The 15061-nt window shown below is 45.7% G+C and overlaps 1 protein-coding gene across 1 annotated transcript; it reads right to left on the bottom strand.

The window, feature by feature from the left end:
• Window positions 1-299: 299 nt before the first annotated feature.
• Window positions 300-14786, bottom strand: colq (collagen-like tail subunit (single strand of homotrimer) of asymmetric acetylcholinesterase; the record flags this gene model as incomplete). Its single annotated transcript, XM_083648782.1, has 17 exons — window positions 300-383; window positions 486-588; window positions 682-808; window positions 990-1109; window positions 1632-1762; window positions 2788-2884; window positions 3017-3097; window positions 3193-3228; window positions 3448-3492; window positions 4089-4115; window positions 4271-4333; window positions 8137-8208; window positions 10013-10039; window positions 10255-10299; window positions 13038-13148; window positions 13803-13912; window positions 14690-14786. 17 exons carry the CDS (start codon window positions 14784-14786, stop codon window positions 314-316), a joined length of 1362 nt encoding a protein of 453 aa, XP_083504908.1. The 3' UTR covers window positions 300-313.
• Between the last annotated feature and the right edge of the window lie 275 nt (window positions 14787-15061).

Genomic DNA, 15061 nt, shown 5'->3' with positions numbered 1-15061 from the left:
AGTCCTGCTTGTTAAGACAGAGTGCAAGTGTCCTTTTGCTATGTATTGGACGAAGGTTTAGTCCCCCACTGCCTGACTCTTTAACCCCTGGGAGCTACGTTGGCAACTCAGCAGCGATACAGAGGAGTTATACATGTGTTTTGTTTTTCCTTTCGTCGTCGATTTATTTGCTGCCTCTTCCCTCAGAGTCTCTCTTGCTTGTAGCATTATTGTTCTATGGTTTGTTTTTGTTTTTTTGCATGAAAATATTCCCGTTTAGTGTCAAGCGAACAACAAGACACAGAGGCTCGCGCTCCGTGGTCCAGGTTCCTCCTCAGGTGAAGTACTTGCAGCTTGTGGAGTCGATGACGCAGTATAGCGTGCACCTGAGGCGCCCGTATGACCTGCACATGACAGGAAATACAACCCGGGGGTCAGGCAAACATGTCAACAGTGTTTTTGTTTTCACACAGCAGACAGTTCTGATGAAAACATTTAGAATTTACCCTGGAAGATATGAATTGCATGTCTGGTAGCCAAAGTCTTTTCCATCACACTCCTCGGCCCCCTCGTAGCGATATCCATCTCCACAGTAGGCGTGTTTACACTCTGTGGTGAGGGAAGAGGGCTCAGGTTATACGTACACAGCAAAGTATACCTACAGAGCTATTATGGGTCTTCTGACATGGGCACGTGACTTACTGACGCAGCCATCTGTGACTACTCTGTTTCCGTCATCACACTCCTCCCCGCTGGAAATCTGCACTATCCCGTCACCACAGTAACCTTCCTCATCGGGGGCGTTTTCCGTGGACTGGAACGGTGTCAACTGGAATGAAAAAGTCTTTTACAGAGTTTAAAAACTTGAAAAGGAAATATACTGTATATAAAAAGGAGAGGTTGCGTGGAAAGGCACAGCTGCTCTGTGTGAAATAAAGCACAAATGATTCTTTAAGTGACCTTTCAGACAAGCTTCTATCTAGACTTCCTTAGGCTCCATGCGGCGGTACCTGAATGGGCAGCCAGCCATCGATGTCTTTGAAATAGAGTGATCTCTGGTCTTTGCGGAATGCCAGAGCGTTATCTGTGTGAAGACGCTCCAGTTCCTCCTCGCTGCTCACCACAAAGATCTGGAGTGAAAGGAAACATGATGGTGGTTTGTCAATAGGACATTTCCCCCTGTCATGTTTTCAATATTCCATGAGCCTAGAATTGTACCTGGGTGTGATACAGATATAAGATATTGAGCATCAAAAATAAATAACGTTCAAAAATCATGAATATGTGATTAACTAATCCTATCCTATAATAAAAATGCAAAGTGTCTGTGTGTGAGTGCCATTTTACGTGCGATCAGTCTGAATCTTTAAGTAAGTGTAAAGAGCACCCCTGCAGGTGATCTAACAGCTGGTTTTTTTAAATTATGTAATAGGGCTGACTAATTGCCCTAATTACCTAATGATTGCCCTAATTAACTAATGATGTTATTCATTCCAGCACTGATGACATCATCTGGTGACATCATCACTGATGACATCATCATTGAGTACTCGAGTATCATGTCACCAGTGATTTATCCCGGGGGCTTTGGAGACCACTGTGTTCCAGACCGGGGTGGGGTCTTGATTGTAACAAGAGTGTTATTTCCTCACCGCTGGCACTTTGGGATAGTTCCCTCTGGTGTTATGCTCATCATATGGAGAACTACTAAGAGAGTTGCAGCTACACCTCCCAGGAGGCCCAGGCAGGCCGCGCTCTCCCTTTGCTGCAACCATATAAAGTCCTGAACAAGCACAGACACAAAACACATTATTGTAAACAAAGACTACAAAAAGGCGACCAGAGGCTACACCTGCAGGCAAGCCAGAAATCTGAGGGGGCGACTCGGCGGCAGTCCCACCCAAAAAATTGGCCGTTTGAAGACAGATTTAGAGGAATATCTCATTTTAAATTAGCATTAGGATTAGACTGTTGTGATGTCATTATTCAGTTTTAACCATCAATGATTGTTCCTTTTCTCATTAGAGTAAATACTGTATATTTATTTAGAGATGTTTGTAAAAAAAATGATGCTGTTAGTCACTCACTTCTACACTAGCTTCTACACTGCTCCCACTTTTCTTGAAAAATAGCTAAATCTTGCTTCACCCAAAAGGTTATTCACATAAAAAGACTATATCCACAATCAGTGGTGTCATTCAAGCCAAAAAAGGGCACTGCAGGTCTTCTGCCTGCAGTCCTAAACAGCTGAATATTGTAGGTTTACTGAGGCAAAGTGCCGGTCCAGTACAAAGTCACAGAGACTGATATAAATACCTCCAAACCTCATGAAATGTTATATCCTGGACTCATCTATCAAGAGGCAAACACAATCAACTATATGCAGAAACGTGATCAAGATATCAACTGTCACTTTAATTACGTGGTGACACAATGTTTGTCAATCCGTAAAGAGGCTCGCCATCAGTGAATCACTTTTAGCTGCATGATGTCATGGCGCGAGCGTCCTATTGCACCTCGTGAGATTTGGTTTCTCTGGTGCTAAATAAGACTACTGTTGTTACCTCATACAGCGCTCTAACGTGTGCTTCCTTTTGCTGACATGGTTGTCAAGGTTGACAAGGTTGTCACTCCTCACACCGACGGCAGCACGGCTTTTCGTACACTCTCGGGCACCGGAAAATGTGCAGAGCCACGAAACAAACCAATCCCTCCGCAAACTCATGTCCTGACCACGCAGCATCTCAGAATACGGCACATCAACCAAATGTTTTTGAACTCTGTTGGAAGAGCTAAAAAGGTTTTCACCTGTGGTGGGTACGCCAGGGGGACCAGGGTGGCCGGCGGGTCCTTGTGGGCCTGCTGGTCCTATTGGGCCAACGCGCCCCGTGTCTCCTTTCACCCCCTGCATCACACGAAGGCAAAACACACAGGATAGATTTAAAACGTCTTTATTCAATATTTAAGACATCAAAACATTTAATAGTACGGCTGAAAAGTAGTAGAATATCACATCGACATAAACCACCACCCTCACCTGTTTCCCTCTCTTCCCTGGTCGGCCAGTGGGCCCTCTGTTTCCTGAGATTCCAGGTTCACCTTTTGGACCCATTTCACCCTGCACAACAAACCAGTTCAATTAAGCATTGCATTCATTGGTCAAAGTCTGAGCTACAAGTTCAAAAGTTCCTGCTTGTTGAATGTGTTGCTCACTTTCTGTCCAAGCATTCCTGGGAAGCCCATTGTGCCCTGGGGATAAAAAAAACAGCAAAAAAATATATCAAGTGAGATTTCATGTATGCATTGTACAGCAGCTAATTTAACGTGTTCTACACTAAAGCAATTCTGGAAACATGATGAAAAGTATTGATGTTGATGCAGAATTCATGATATTCATTCATTCATAATATGTAGCATTGATCTAATTGGTTGTGTTGGACTAGTACATGATAAACTCTGCCTGCCCACCTTGTCGCCTTTCATTCCACTCTCACCACGATCACCTCGGGAACCCTGATGGGGCAGATTACAGCATACATACATACATAAATACACAACATATACTGTTTATTAAAATCCAATGTTTTTTCATTTCTTTTTTCAGATTCTTCTCCCATTTCCCACCATTGTACTTGGCCCCCTACTGTCTGGGTCATTGCTACAGCCCCTATGCTGATCTGGGGAGAGCCGTAGAATAGTATGCTTCCTCCGATACATGTGCAGTCGCCAGCTGCTTCTTTTTCACCTGACAGCGAGGAACTTCACCAGCAGAACATAGCGTGTGGGAGGATCACGCTATTCCCTCCAGTTCCCCTCCCCCCAAACAGGCACGCCAGCCGACCAGATGAGGCACTAGAGCAGCGACCAGGACTCATACCCCACTGGCTTCCCACACGCAGACACGGCCAACTGTGTCTGTAGGAACGTCTGACCAAACTGGAAGTACCGCTGCCGGGAATAGATCCCAGGTCTCCGCGGTGGTAGGCGAGTGCTTTTACCTCCACACTACCCAGACGCCCCAAAAATCCATCAATAAATTAATCAATAATAAATATTAACTTAGTGTCTCATTGTACTGTACAGTGATCATCATTAAGCCAGTTACATACCTTTTCCCCTTTATACCCAGGTAAACCCTGCAAATGAAGATCAGAAATGAAAAAGATTAATCGTATTGTGAAGTTTGAGAGGAATGTGTTTCAGGACCAAATGTAAAAGCGAAAGAAAGACAAAGAAACACTTGTTGTTCATACTTCATTCATTTCTCCCACCTTGAAATGTGTCCACCTACCTTAGGCCCAATTGGTCCTCTAGCTCCGGGCAAACCCATCAGCCCCGCATCTCCCTTCTCACCCTGGCACACAGCAACACATCAAGAATAAGACAAAACTGGATACATTTTTAGAACTCAACGTATTTATGCCAAAATATCCTCCAGCCCCCCCAAACAAAAAACAAAAACAAACAACAAATAAGAAGGGAGGTTGGATGTTAGAGGAGAGAGTGGGTGAGAGCTGGTATCTCGCTGGACTAAAGTGGGAATTAGGGAAATCATCACGACACACTCATCTACACATCACTTTGTATTAGTGCAATCCCCGTTCCCCCCATGCACCACCCCGTGGGCGCTCCCCCCCCCCCCTCACTGCATTCAGTCCGGTCACCCTAAGTGCACTCCCCAAGTTTGAAGTCGATCTGACGGTTCTCGAGATACACGAAGGACAGACATAATAGAAGTTGATTGGACGGACAGTCCTCGAGATACGTGAAAGCTGTGATCTTATTGGTTGAATTGCACAAAGTTTACCACTGCCATTTCTCTGGTTCCCAGCAACGCACCCGCCAAGTTTGAAGTTGATCGGATAAACAGTTCTCAAGATAAACAGCTTTTTGTGTTGGCAGTAGGTGGCGCTGTGCAGAATTGCACAAAATTCGGCACTGCTCTATGTAGGGTTCCCAGCAGTGCACTCCCCAAGTTGGAAGTTGATCAAATGAATGGCTATCGAGATAAATTAAGTCAATCGGACGAATGTTTCTCGAGATAAACTGCTTTTTGTGTTGCCAGTAGGTGGCGCTATGTCAAATGGCAAGAAATTCAGCACTGCACTACGTTGAACGTGTTTCATGTCCGAATTGCACGAAAACAGGGCACTGCACTCAGGGGCGGAGCGACCCTATCAGCCCAGAGGGGGCGAAGCTCTTAGGGGGGCCCCATCAAAAAGTTTTTTTTTTTTTTTTTTTTAAGCCCAGGCCAGGCCGCGAAGAAAAAAACACACACCAATGTTATTGTCTATTGATTGAATTCCTCTCACACTCACACCACTGCTCACACTCACACCACTGACTTTATCAAATAAAGTCATTTTAAGTCACAACTGTAAAATAGCTGATAGCCCCTATATCCGAAAACACAATTTGTCACTCATTGAGCCAAGTAATATTATTATATGTCCAAGAAAGCTTACAGTGAAGCCACTTTACAGACAAGCTTGTTCTGAAGAAGAAAAAGAAAAACACAGGTTGCCAGCCGGGCCCGGTGGCCTGGCCTGGCCTGGCCTGCAAAAAAAAAAAAAAAAAAAAAAAAACGTTTTTTTTTATGGGGCCCCCCTGACGAGTGGGCCCCGGGGCGGGCGCACCCTCTGCCCCGGTGTACGCTCCGCTACTGACTGCACTCCGTCAGGTCACCCTCAGTGTACTTCTGAAGTTTGAAGTCGATCCGACCAACGTCTCGAGATACGCGAAGGACAGAGGGAGAGAGAGAGAGAGAGAGACAGAGAGACACACACTCCTGGCATTATAGTGTAGATACTGCTATCTTATTATGTCATACTAGTGCAGTGCCCGTTCCCCCATGCACCACCCCGTGGGCACTTCCCCCCCGCACACACACTGCACTCTGTCAGGTCCCCCTAAGCCCAAGTTTGAAGTCGATCCGACAAACGGTTCTCAATACGCGATACGCGAAGGACAGACATACAGACAGTCCTGGAATAAGTCCAAATTGCACGAAATGCGGCACCGCACTCCATCGGGGTCCGAGCAGCGCACTCCCCAAGTTTGAAGTCAATCGGACAAATGTTTCTCGAGATAAACTGCTTTTTGTGTTGCCAGTAGGTGGCGCTATGTCAAATTGCAAGAAATGCAGCGCTGCACTACTTCGAGTTCCCAGGAGCACACTCCCCAAGTTTGAAGTCACTCGGATCAACGGTTCTCAAGATAAACCACTTTTTGTGTTGCCAGTAGGTGGCGCTGTGCGGAATTGCACAAAATTCGGCACTGTTCTATGTCAGGTTCCCAGCAGCGCACTCCCCAAATTTGAAGTCGATCGGACGAACGGTTCTTGAGATAAACCAAATTTTGTATGTTGCCAGTAGGTGGCGCTACGCCGAATTGCACAAAAACAGGGCACTGCACTCCCTCAGTGTACTCCCAAAGTTTTGACGTCGATCCAACCAACAGTTCTCGAGATACGTGAAGGACAGAGAGACAGAAGCTGCTTTCAATTTCAAGTTCAATTTACAAAATTGCAGTTCAGCCGGCAGCCTCGCCACAGAAATTGCTTTCACACACAGCCAAGCAGCATCGCCACATTCCCATCCTGGGGTGTGCTTTCAGGTGACAGCCACCGCTCCCGGATTGAAAGGCGAGCGGAGGCATTTCCACCCAGCTCCTCCTAGCTCAAATTAATATTTTCATAGGTTAGTGTAGCCTAGGCTACTGTATGATGAACGAATGATGAACAACCAAACATCGCCGATGTGCAGCTGCGGTTGTTAAGGATCAAAGTGATAAAACACGAAAGTGTTGTCCACATGCAGCATGGTAACAAGGCTTTCAATATTCATCTGATCGACTTTATGGATCACAGATGCACCATCATGAAGCCTATTAGGTACAAGGCTAATTCTTATCTTTTGGTTCCAGTTTTTTGTAAAGCAAATTATTCCCATGAAGTAGCCTAATTAGCGTCCGTTCTGAAAGACGACGGCCGCATATCAAACAGCTGCATAACGTTCGTCGGGGGAATAGTATAGGCTATAAATGCACATGACTACTATAACGTTAGTAGTTTTGTAAGGGAATGCACAACTGGCTAGCTAGACAGATTGCAGTTCTGGAGCTGGTTTCCAGAGGGAATATCCTCAGACCAACTCACCACAGACAGCTATAGTCCTCTGAAGCTTATTATTATATCCGTTCATTTTACCTACTAATGTCAACATCGTTTGAGCATAAAGCCTAACCTACTAGGCATGGAGCATTCCTCCTGGCTGCCTTTTTTTACTTTCACTTATGCCTTTCTTGCTGAATGAGGTGGTTTCCCCTGTATTTTTTTTATGAATGAGCTGACCGGCTTGCCGCTCCTACGCTTTCAGGTGGAGGCGGGTTGCAGGGTAACCCGGCGCTGTGACTAGGTCCACTGGCGGAACGAAAGGCGTACAACAATTACCCACCAACCCGCCTTCACAACTTTACTTTCACATCGGAGGCGTGGATCCCATTTTCCGTGCATTTTACGGCTTTCAAGGCCGGTGTGAAAGCGGCTAGAGAGAGAGGCCTTCCACAGTGGGCCATAGTGCATGCTCATGCTCAGCCTTCCACAGTGGGCCATAGTGCAGGCTCACAACAGACTTGATGAGACATGAATATTAATGCTGCTTATTCAGCTTACAAATACATGTTCTACTATTCTCTGCTCCTTTCATGCTGCCCTCCTTGGAACCTGAGGAGGGATGCTGCGCCCCTTCATTCTCACCTTTCCTCAACATTTACTGACAGCAATGTTTACTTTACCCCCCCCATTATCACCATTCAATCTCAACGACCCTACTTACTGCTGTGTATACTTTTCTCACTTACTGTCAACGACCCTACGCCCAGATCAGCTGGAGCTTGAAGGAGTGCAGAATTGAACACAAATGTTCAAATATTGAATGTGTTTCGCGTCCGAATTGCACGAAAACAGGGCACTGCACTTCGTCAGGTCCCCCTGAGCTTGAAGTCGATCCGACCAACGGTTACGCGAAGGATACGCGAAGGACAGAGAGAGGGACAGAGAGAGAGCGACAGACAGACGATCCTGTCATTATAGTATAGATAGATGTACATTCTATCTACATTAGATCAGGTCTACATTATGAGATAGAACTTACTCACTTTGGGCCCATTTGGTCCTGGCCATCCAGCTGGTCCCTGCTTCCCAGGGAGACCTTGAAGACCTGCCCGACCCTAATAGGAGACATCAATTTAAACATCACAAACCTGATGATATGGGACACAGAAATACCTGACAGAAGACGGATGAAACCTTTGCTGCTGCCACAACTGAAGTAGCAGTTAACGTGTTTCTGAAATCAGGACACTAAAATAAGTGTTTGTGTGCGGAAGAGATGTGCAAAATGCAACCCAATCATTTACTGTACAAATATGAGATAAAAATAATAAAGAAACTGGGGGGAAAACTCAGTGCAAGATTTGCAGGATAAGCTGACAGCCTGGTTGCTACAGTATTGATCAGACACTAGTACAGCTGCACATGTAGGGACAGAATGACTTTAACGAGCCCTGTCACTTTGCTCTTTTTAATTAAATGATGGGCTGTATATAGAACAGGAGCCGGTGCTTGTGGGAAATAAAATGATTTATGAGCCGACTGAAGCACTAACTTAAATTACCCTGCAGTGCTGCAAAGCTGCTCAGTCAGGCCAGCAGCCAGGGAAGCTCTCCCAATGGACCTCTTCTCCTGCTTAACCACAACCACTGATCATTTAGGAGGAGGTCACCTCTCTTCTCCACTGTCCTCATCAAACACTGTCTCCGTGTGGGCCTGTCCTCCTATTCTAATGAGAGGAGGGCCATCTGACCGGGAGCTGGGGCTGTTGGGTGTCTTTCAGGGGTCGATGGGAGCTGCCATTAGGTTAGAGGAGGCCTGAGGTAACTCCCTGGATCAAAACAGCCCATCTCTGTGTTCACGGTGTCTGCACCGCCTCCTGTGAAGGTTGCACTTGCATAACCAGGCGCTGGCAGTGCTCTGAGTTACAGCTACCAGGCAGGCTGGGGATCTGAGTTACAGCTACCAGGCAGGCTGGGGCACTACAGTGCTCTGAGTTACAGCTACCAGGCAGGCTGGGGCACTGCAGTGCTCTGAGTTACAGCTACCAGGCAGGCTGGGGCTCTGAGTTACAGCTACCAGCCAGGCTGTGGCACTGAGTTACAGCTACCAGCCAGGCTGGGGCTCTGAGTTACAGCTACCAGGCAGGCTGGGGCTCTGCAGCGCTCTGAGTTACAGCTACCAGGCAGGCTGGGGCTCTGAGTTACAGCTACCAGGCAGGCTGGGGCTCTGAGTTACAGCTACCAGGCAGGCTGGGGCTCTGAGTTACAGCTACCAGGCAGGCTGGGACTCTGAGTTACAGCTACCAGGCAGGCTGGGGCTCTGAGTTACAGCTACCAGGAAGGCTGGGGCTCTGAGTTACAGCTACCAGGCAGGCTGGGGCTCTGAGTTACAGCTACCAGGCAGGCAGGCTGGGGCTCTGAGTTACAGCTACCAGACAGGCAGGCTGGGGCTCTGAGTTACAGCTACCAGGCAGACAGGCTGGGGCTCTGAGTTACAGCTACCAGGCAGGCAGGCTGGGGCTCTGAGTTACAGCTACCAGGCAGGCTGGCTGGGGCTCTGAGTTACAGCTACCAGGCAGGCAGGCTGGGGCTCTGAGTTACAGCTACCAGGCAGGCTGGGGCTCTGAGTTACAGCTACCAGGCAGGCAGGCTGGGGCTCTGAGTTAAAGCTACCAGGCAGGCTGGGGCTCTGAGTTAAAGCTACCAGGCAGGCTGGGGCTCTGAGATACAGCTACCAGGCAGGCAGGCTGGGGCTCTGAGTTAAAGCTACGAGGCAGGTTGGGGCTCTGAGTTACAGCTACCAGGCAGGCAGGCTGGGGCTCTGAGTTACAGCTACCAGGCAGGCAGGCTGGTAGCTGTATCTCATTTGTGAGCAAATCCACTTAACGGAGAATATGGAGTGATTAATGGAGACTCTCACCTTTTGCCCAGGTCTTCCGAATTCTCCCTGACAACAGGATGTGGAGGAGGGGACAGAGACAGGAGGCATGTCAATTGCATTTCCAGCAAGCCTCTTATATGACAGTTTATACTTTTCAAAAACTACACGTAATCCTGTGAAATGAGTTCTAATTGACCGTATACTCAAAACAGTTTTGAACACAAAGTAGATTAGAAATTAGAGATCATGGTCGAGGTAAATAAATAGCAATAATTGCTTACCTTTTCTCCTCTTGGTCCTCCTATACCAGGTAATCCAGGTGGACCCTAATGCATGTAAAAACAAATACCTGTATATATATATACATATATATATGTACAGTGTATATATATGTGTATATACCTGTATGTATATATATATATATATATATATATATATATATCTATATATATATATATATAGATATATATATATATATCTATATCACACACACACACAGATATCCTTATCCATCTAATCTAAATCTAAATTAGTTTTATTGGATCCGCAACCTCCCACTAGAAATTCATTGTGGTTCCCTGAAGCCCACATCTGCAGTTTCAATTAGTTAAGGGCTGAATGGGCACTATTGATTAAAAAAGTGCCTTGTGGGCCTCTTGATAATCTACTGAATCAATCCTGCAGCCCAGCTGGTGCTGGAACAGCCTGAGACGGCCGGGCAAACAAAGCAAAAACATCAACAATCATCAACCATTTGATGTTGACATGTCAACATGCTTTTCATTTACAATATGTTTGTTTGCAACAATGGGGACAGGAGGGTCACAGTTACCTTTTGAACCAAAATGCCGTTACTGTGCAGGTTAACATGTTACTCTGCAGGTTAACATGTTACTGTGCAGGTTAACATGTTTCTGTGCAGGTTAACATGTTACTGTGCAGGTTAACATGTTACTGTGTATGTTGACATGTTACTGTGCAGGTTAACATGTTTCTGTGCAGGTTAACATGTTACTCTGCAGGTTAACATGTTACTGTGTATGTTGACATATTACTGTGCAGGTTAATATGTTACTCTGCAGGTTAACATGTTACTGTGCAGGTTAACATGTTACTGTGTATGTTGACATGTTACTGTGCAGGTTAACATGTTACTGTGTATGTTGACATGTTACTGTGCAGGTTAACATGTTTCTGTGCAGGTTAACATGTTACTGTGCAGGTTAACATGTTTCTGTGTATGTTGACATGTTACTGTGCAGGTTAACATGTTACGCAGGTTAACATGTTACTGTGCAGGTTAACATGTTACTGTGCAGGTTAATATGTTACTCTGCAGGTTAACATGTTACTCTGCAGGTTAACATGTTTCTGTGTATGTTGACATGTTACTGTGCAGGTTAATATGTTACTCTGCAGGTTAACATGTTACTGTGCAGGTTAACATGTTTCTGTGCAGGTTAACATGTTACTGTGCAGGTTAACATGTTACTGTGCAGGTTAATATGTTACTCTGCAGGTTAACATGTTACTGTGCAGGTTAACATGTTTCTGTGTATGTTGACATGTTACTGTGCAGGTTAATATGTTACTCTGCAGGTTAACATGTTTCTGTGCAGGTTAACATGTTACTGTGCAGGTTAACATGTTACTGTGCAGGTTAATATGTTACTCTGCAGGTTAACATGTTACTGTGCAGGTTAACATGTTTCTGTGCAGGTTAACATGTTACTGTGCAGGTTAACATGTTTCTGTGCAGGTTAACATGTTGCTCTGCAGGTTAACATGTTACTGTGCAGGTTAACATGTTACTGTGCAGGTTAACATGTTACTGTGCAGGTTAACATGTTACTGTGCAGGTTAATATGTTACTCTGCAGGTTAACATGTTACTGTGCAGGTTAACATGTTACTGTGCAGGTTAATATGTTACTCTGCAGGTTAACATGTTACTGTGCAGGTTAACATGTTTCTGTGCACGTTAACATGTTACTGCGCAGGTTAAGCTGTTAATTCCTCCAACAACAAAGTACACAAACACATGTACACACACTTGAGTTGGCAATCACTGGAATTTACACGACCCGGTGTGCCTTTCCAGGCAGACAAACTCTTTGGACAGTTTCTAAGAATGATGTGTGGCGCACTGGCTGGCAGTGGAAAAAAAGCTATTTGTGTCTCAGCTAAATGTAGAGCGTTAATGGGCTGCTGTGTTGCAGGGGGCCAGAGAAATCCCCATCTCCTGCTCTGCAGGAACACGTGCATCTCAAGCTGGAAAGAAGAGGGGGGAAAGACGCTGATGAGGTAGTAACTCTCAACACCACAAAAGTACGCCGATCCAAAACATGAAACAAAATCGGTCCGGGATTGACCACATTGGAAAGGAATTGGAATTGGAACATACATTAGAGAGGAGTTGATATACATCGTTATATCGATATTGTGATATGAGACTAGATAGCGTCTTAGATTTTGGATACTGTAATATCGTGATATGGCATAAGTGTTGTCTTCTCCTGGTTTTAAAAGCTGCATTACCGTAAAGCGAACTGAATCTGAACTTACCAGACTGTTCTAGTATTGCTTTTACCCACTTAGACATTATATCCACACTACTGATGATTATTTATAAAAATAAAAATAAAAACCTTAGTGTAAATATTTTGTGAAAGCACCAATAGCCAGGGAAGGAAACCCTATCTTTGCATTTTGCATTAACTCCTTGTTTTAATAAAAGTGCTTGTGACATCTCACTGTGGCTTTGACTTAACTGAACATTTAGCCCACTTTGTAGAGAATACCGTGATACACAGTACCATGTGATACACAGTACCATGTGATACACAGTACCATGTGTACCATGTGATACACAGTACCATGTGATACACAGTACCATGTGTACCATGTGATACACAGTACCATGTGATACACAGTACACACGTGATACACAGTACCATTCAGTCTAAAAATACACAGATATGATTTTTGGTCCATATTGCCCAGCACTACAGCACAGTATTACTGATCGGATCAAGCATGATGTTTGGGATGGGTCTGGTTCCTACCTGAGGTCCAGGGAGGCCAGCAGGCCCAGGAGCACCTGGGGCACAGGTATGACCTCTGTCCTCATTGCCTGTGTCTGGTGTACCCCCATGAATAGATGAGATGCCTTCATTCTGGAAACAAATGGAATCTTTTACAACTTTGACAAATGTTCATTAGATTTAAGGAAGACACCACGGAATGGCACTTGTCTGAAGAGAGGACAGTGGTACAGTTAAGTTGACTGTTGATATACTACAGGTGGCACAGTAGTTCCCTTTTGAGTTATCATCCCTTCACTGATTCCATTTACACCTGGCGTTAACATGCATTTTCTGCAATCAGATTGCAGAAATGGTTGTCCTCTCAATCCGCATAAAGTTGCTGTATCCAGATTGAGAGGACACATTGCATTTACACTTGTGTTCAATGTGTACACGATGCATCCCTGACCACCTCCGGAGGTGGTTTGGCCGATCAGATTGCAATCCTTCTTCAATGCGTTTTGGGGGTGTTTACACCTTGCATTTCAAGTGATAAAACACAGTCTGATTGCAATCTGATCACAGAAAACACATGTTAACGCCAGGTGTAAATGGCCCCACTGTCACAACCCATGGCATAAGACATGTGAAGAGATGTCCACCCGCAAACGTATTCTATCATCTGAGCATGTCAACACTCATTTCAGGGGGCCAGGGAACAAGTGCGTGCAGCAGGATGGACATCACCCAAGGACACATCAACAATCTATCCCACAAGGGAAAAGTCACATGACTTTGACTCACATGAGTGTGGCGGCGCCAAAGTGAAGGGGGCGGAGGAAACAGGGGGGGTGGAGGCGGACTCAGTAAACAGCATGGGGTGAATCTCAGCTGCTGCTCCTGGGATCTGAGCGCTGCAGGGTGTTACACACGGTCAGGGTGTACACACGGTCAGGGTGTTACACACGGTCAGCAGGGTGTTACACACGGTCAGCAGGGTGTTACACACGGTCAGCAGGGTGTTACACACGGTCAGTCGCATGGTAATGATGCCGGGTGTCAAAACTAGGTGACAGTCACTACAAAAGGAGATCATGTTTATCTGTTGTCATATCTATTGTGACACATTGCAAACAAATACGGGTCCTTATCACAGCAACCCGTTTTGAGGTGGGAAAGCAGGAAGTAAAGCAGGTATAATCAAGAACATTAATGAAGGCCCTGGCAGCTCTGGAACGCCTAAATGCAACGGAACCATCATTAATGGTATTGGTTACACCTGCTTTACTTCCTGCTTTACCATCCTCAAAACGGTTGCTGGGAAATGGGTCTATGGATGCATAAATGGTCAAATCACAGAGGCTAGGAACAGAATGCGACAGGGAAGCAGGTGCAAACTATCAAATCATGACATCAGTCCAGGAGAGTTCCTAGTGCCTCTCATTGAAGGACTGCAGATGGCCTCGCTATTTATAGGCATTCCCAGTCTGACTCATAAGCAAGAAGAAAAATAAACACAAGTGTATAAGGGCAAGGAGTTCATCATCAATCCAGATGCTAGCCATTTACCCATCTATGTCCATGCTTTTGCAACCAGCAAACACACACACACACACACACACCTTTGCATGCAAGTAATTTATATGTTTTGCATGCACGTAATTTATATGTAAGCACACAGAGAGCCTTACCTGCTGGGAATGAAAAAATGTTGTCCAGGATGGAGGACTGAGCCAAGACATAACAAGACAACAGTGGGAGATACAGTCCGAGCGTTAGGAGAGTCATACTGCTCCAGATTGTTGCCTGACTTGGTGTTTGTGAGGCACAGCAGTGGACTCCCCTCTCATGCTGCCTCTCTCTCTCTCTCTCTCTCCCTCCCTGTCCTCGGGCTCAGCTCCCCTCCCTCACGCCTCTAGGAGCGGGTATGCCATGAACCAATGCCCATTAAATCTTTCCTCTGCATCAGTGTGCGCTAAAATTACAGGAGACAGCCTGCCAGCTGCTTCGGGTGCCAATATTAGATCCTTACTACTGCAGGAGGGGGTGCCTTTGTTTCCACT

This window comes from Poromitra crassiceps (genome assembly GCF_964638095.1).
Source record: "Poromitra crassiceps genome assembly, chromosome: 1".
Classification (NCBI taxonomy): domain Eukaryota; kingdom Metazoa; phylum Chordata; class Actinopteri; order Beryciformes; family Melamphaidae; genus Poromitra; species Poromitra crassiceps.
The sequence above is the reverse complement of the archived record's forward strand: the minus strand, read 5'-3'. Positions and strand labels throughout refer to the sequence as shown.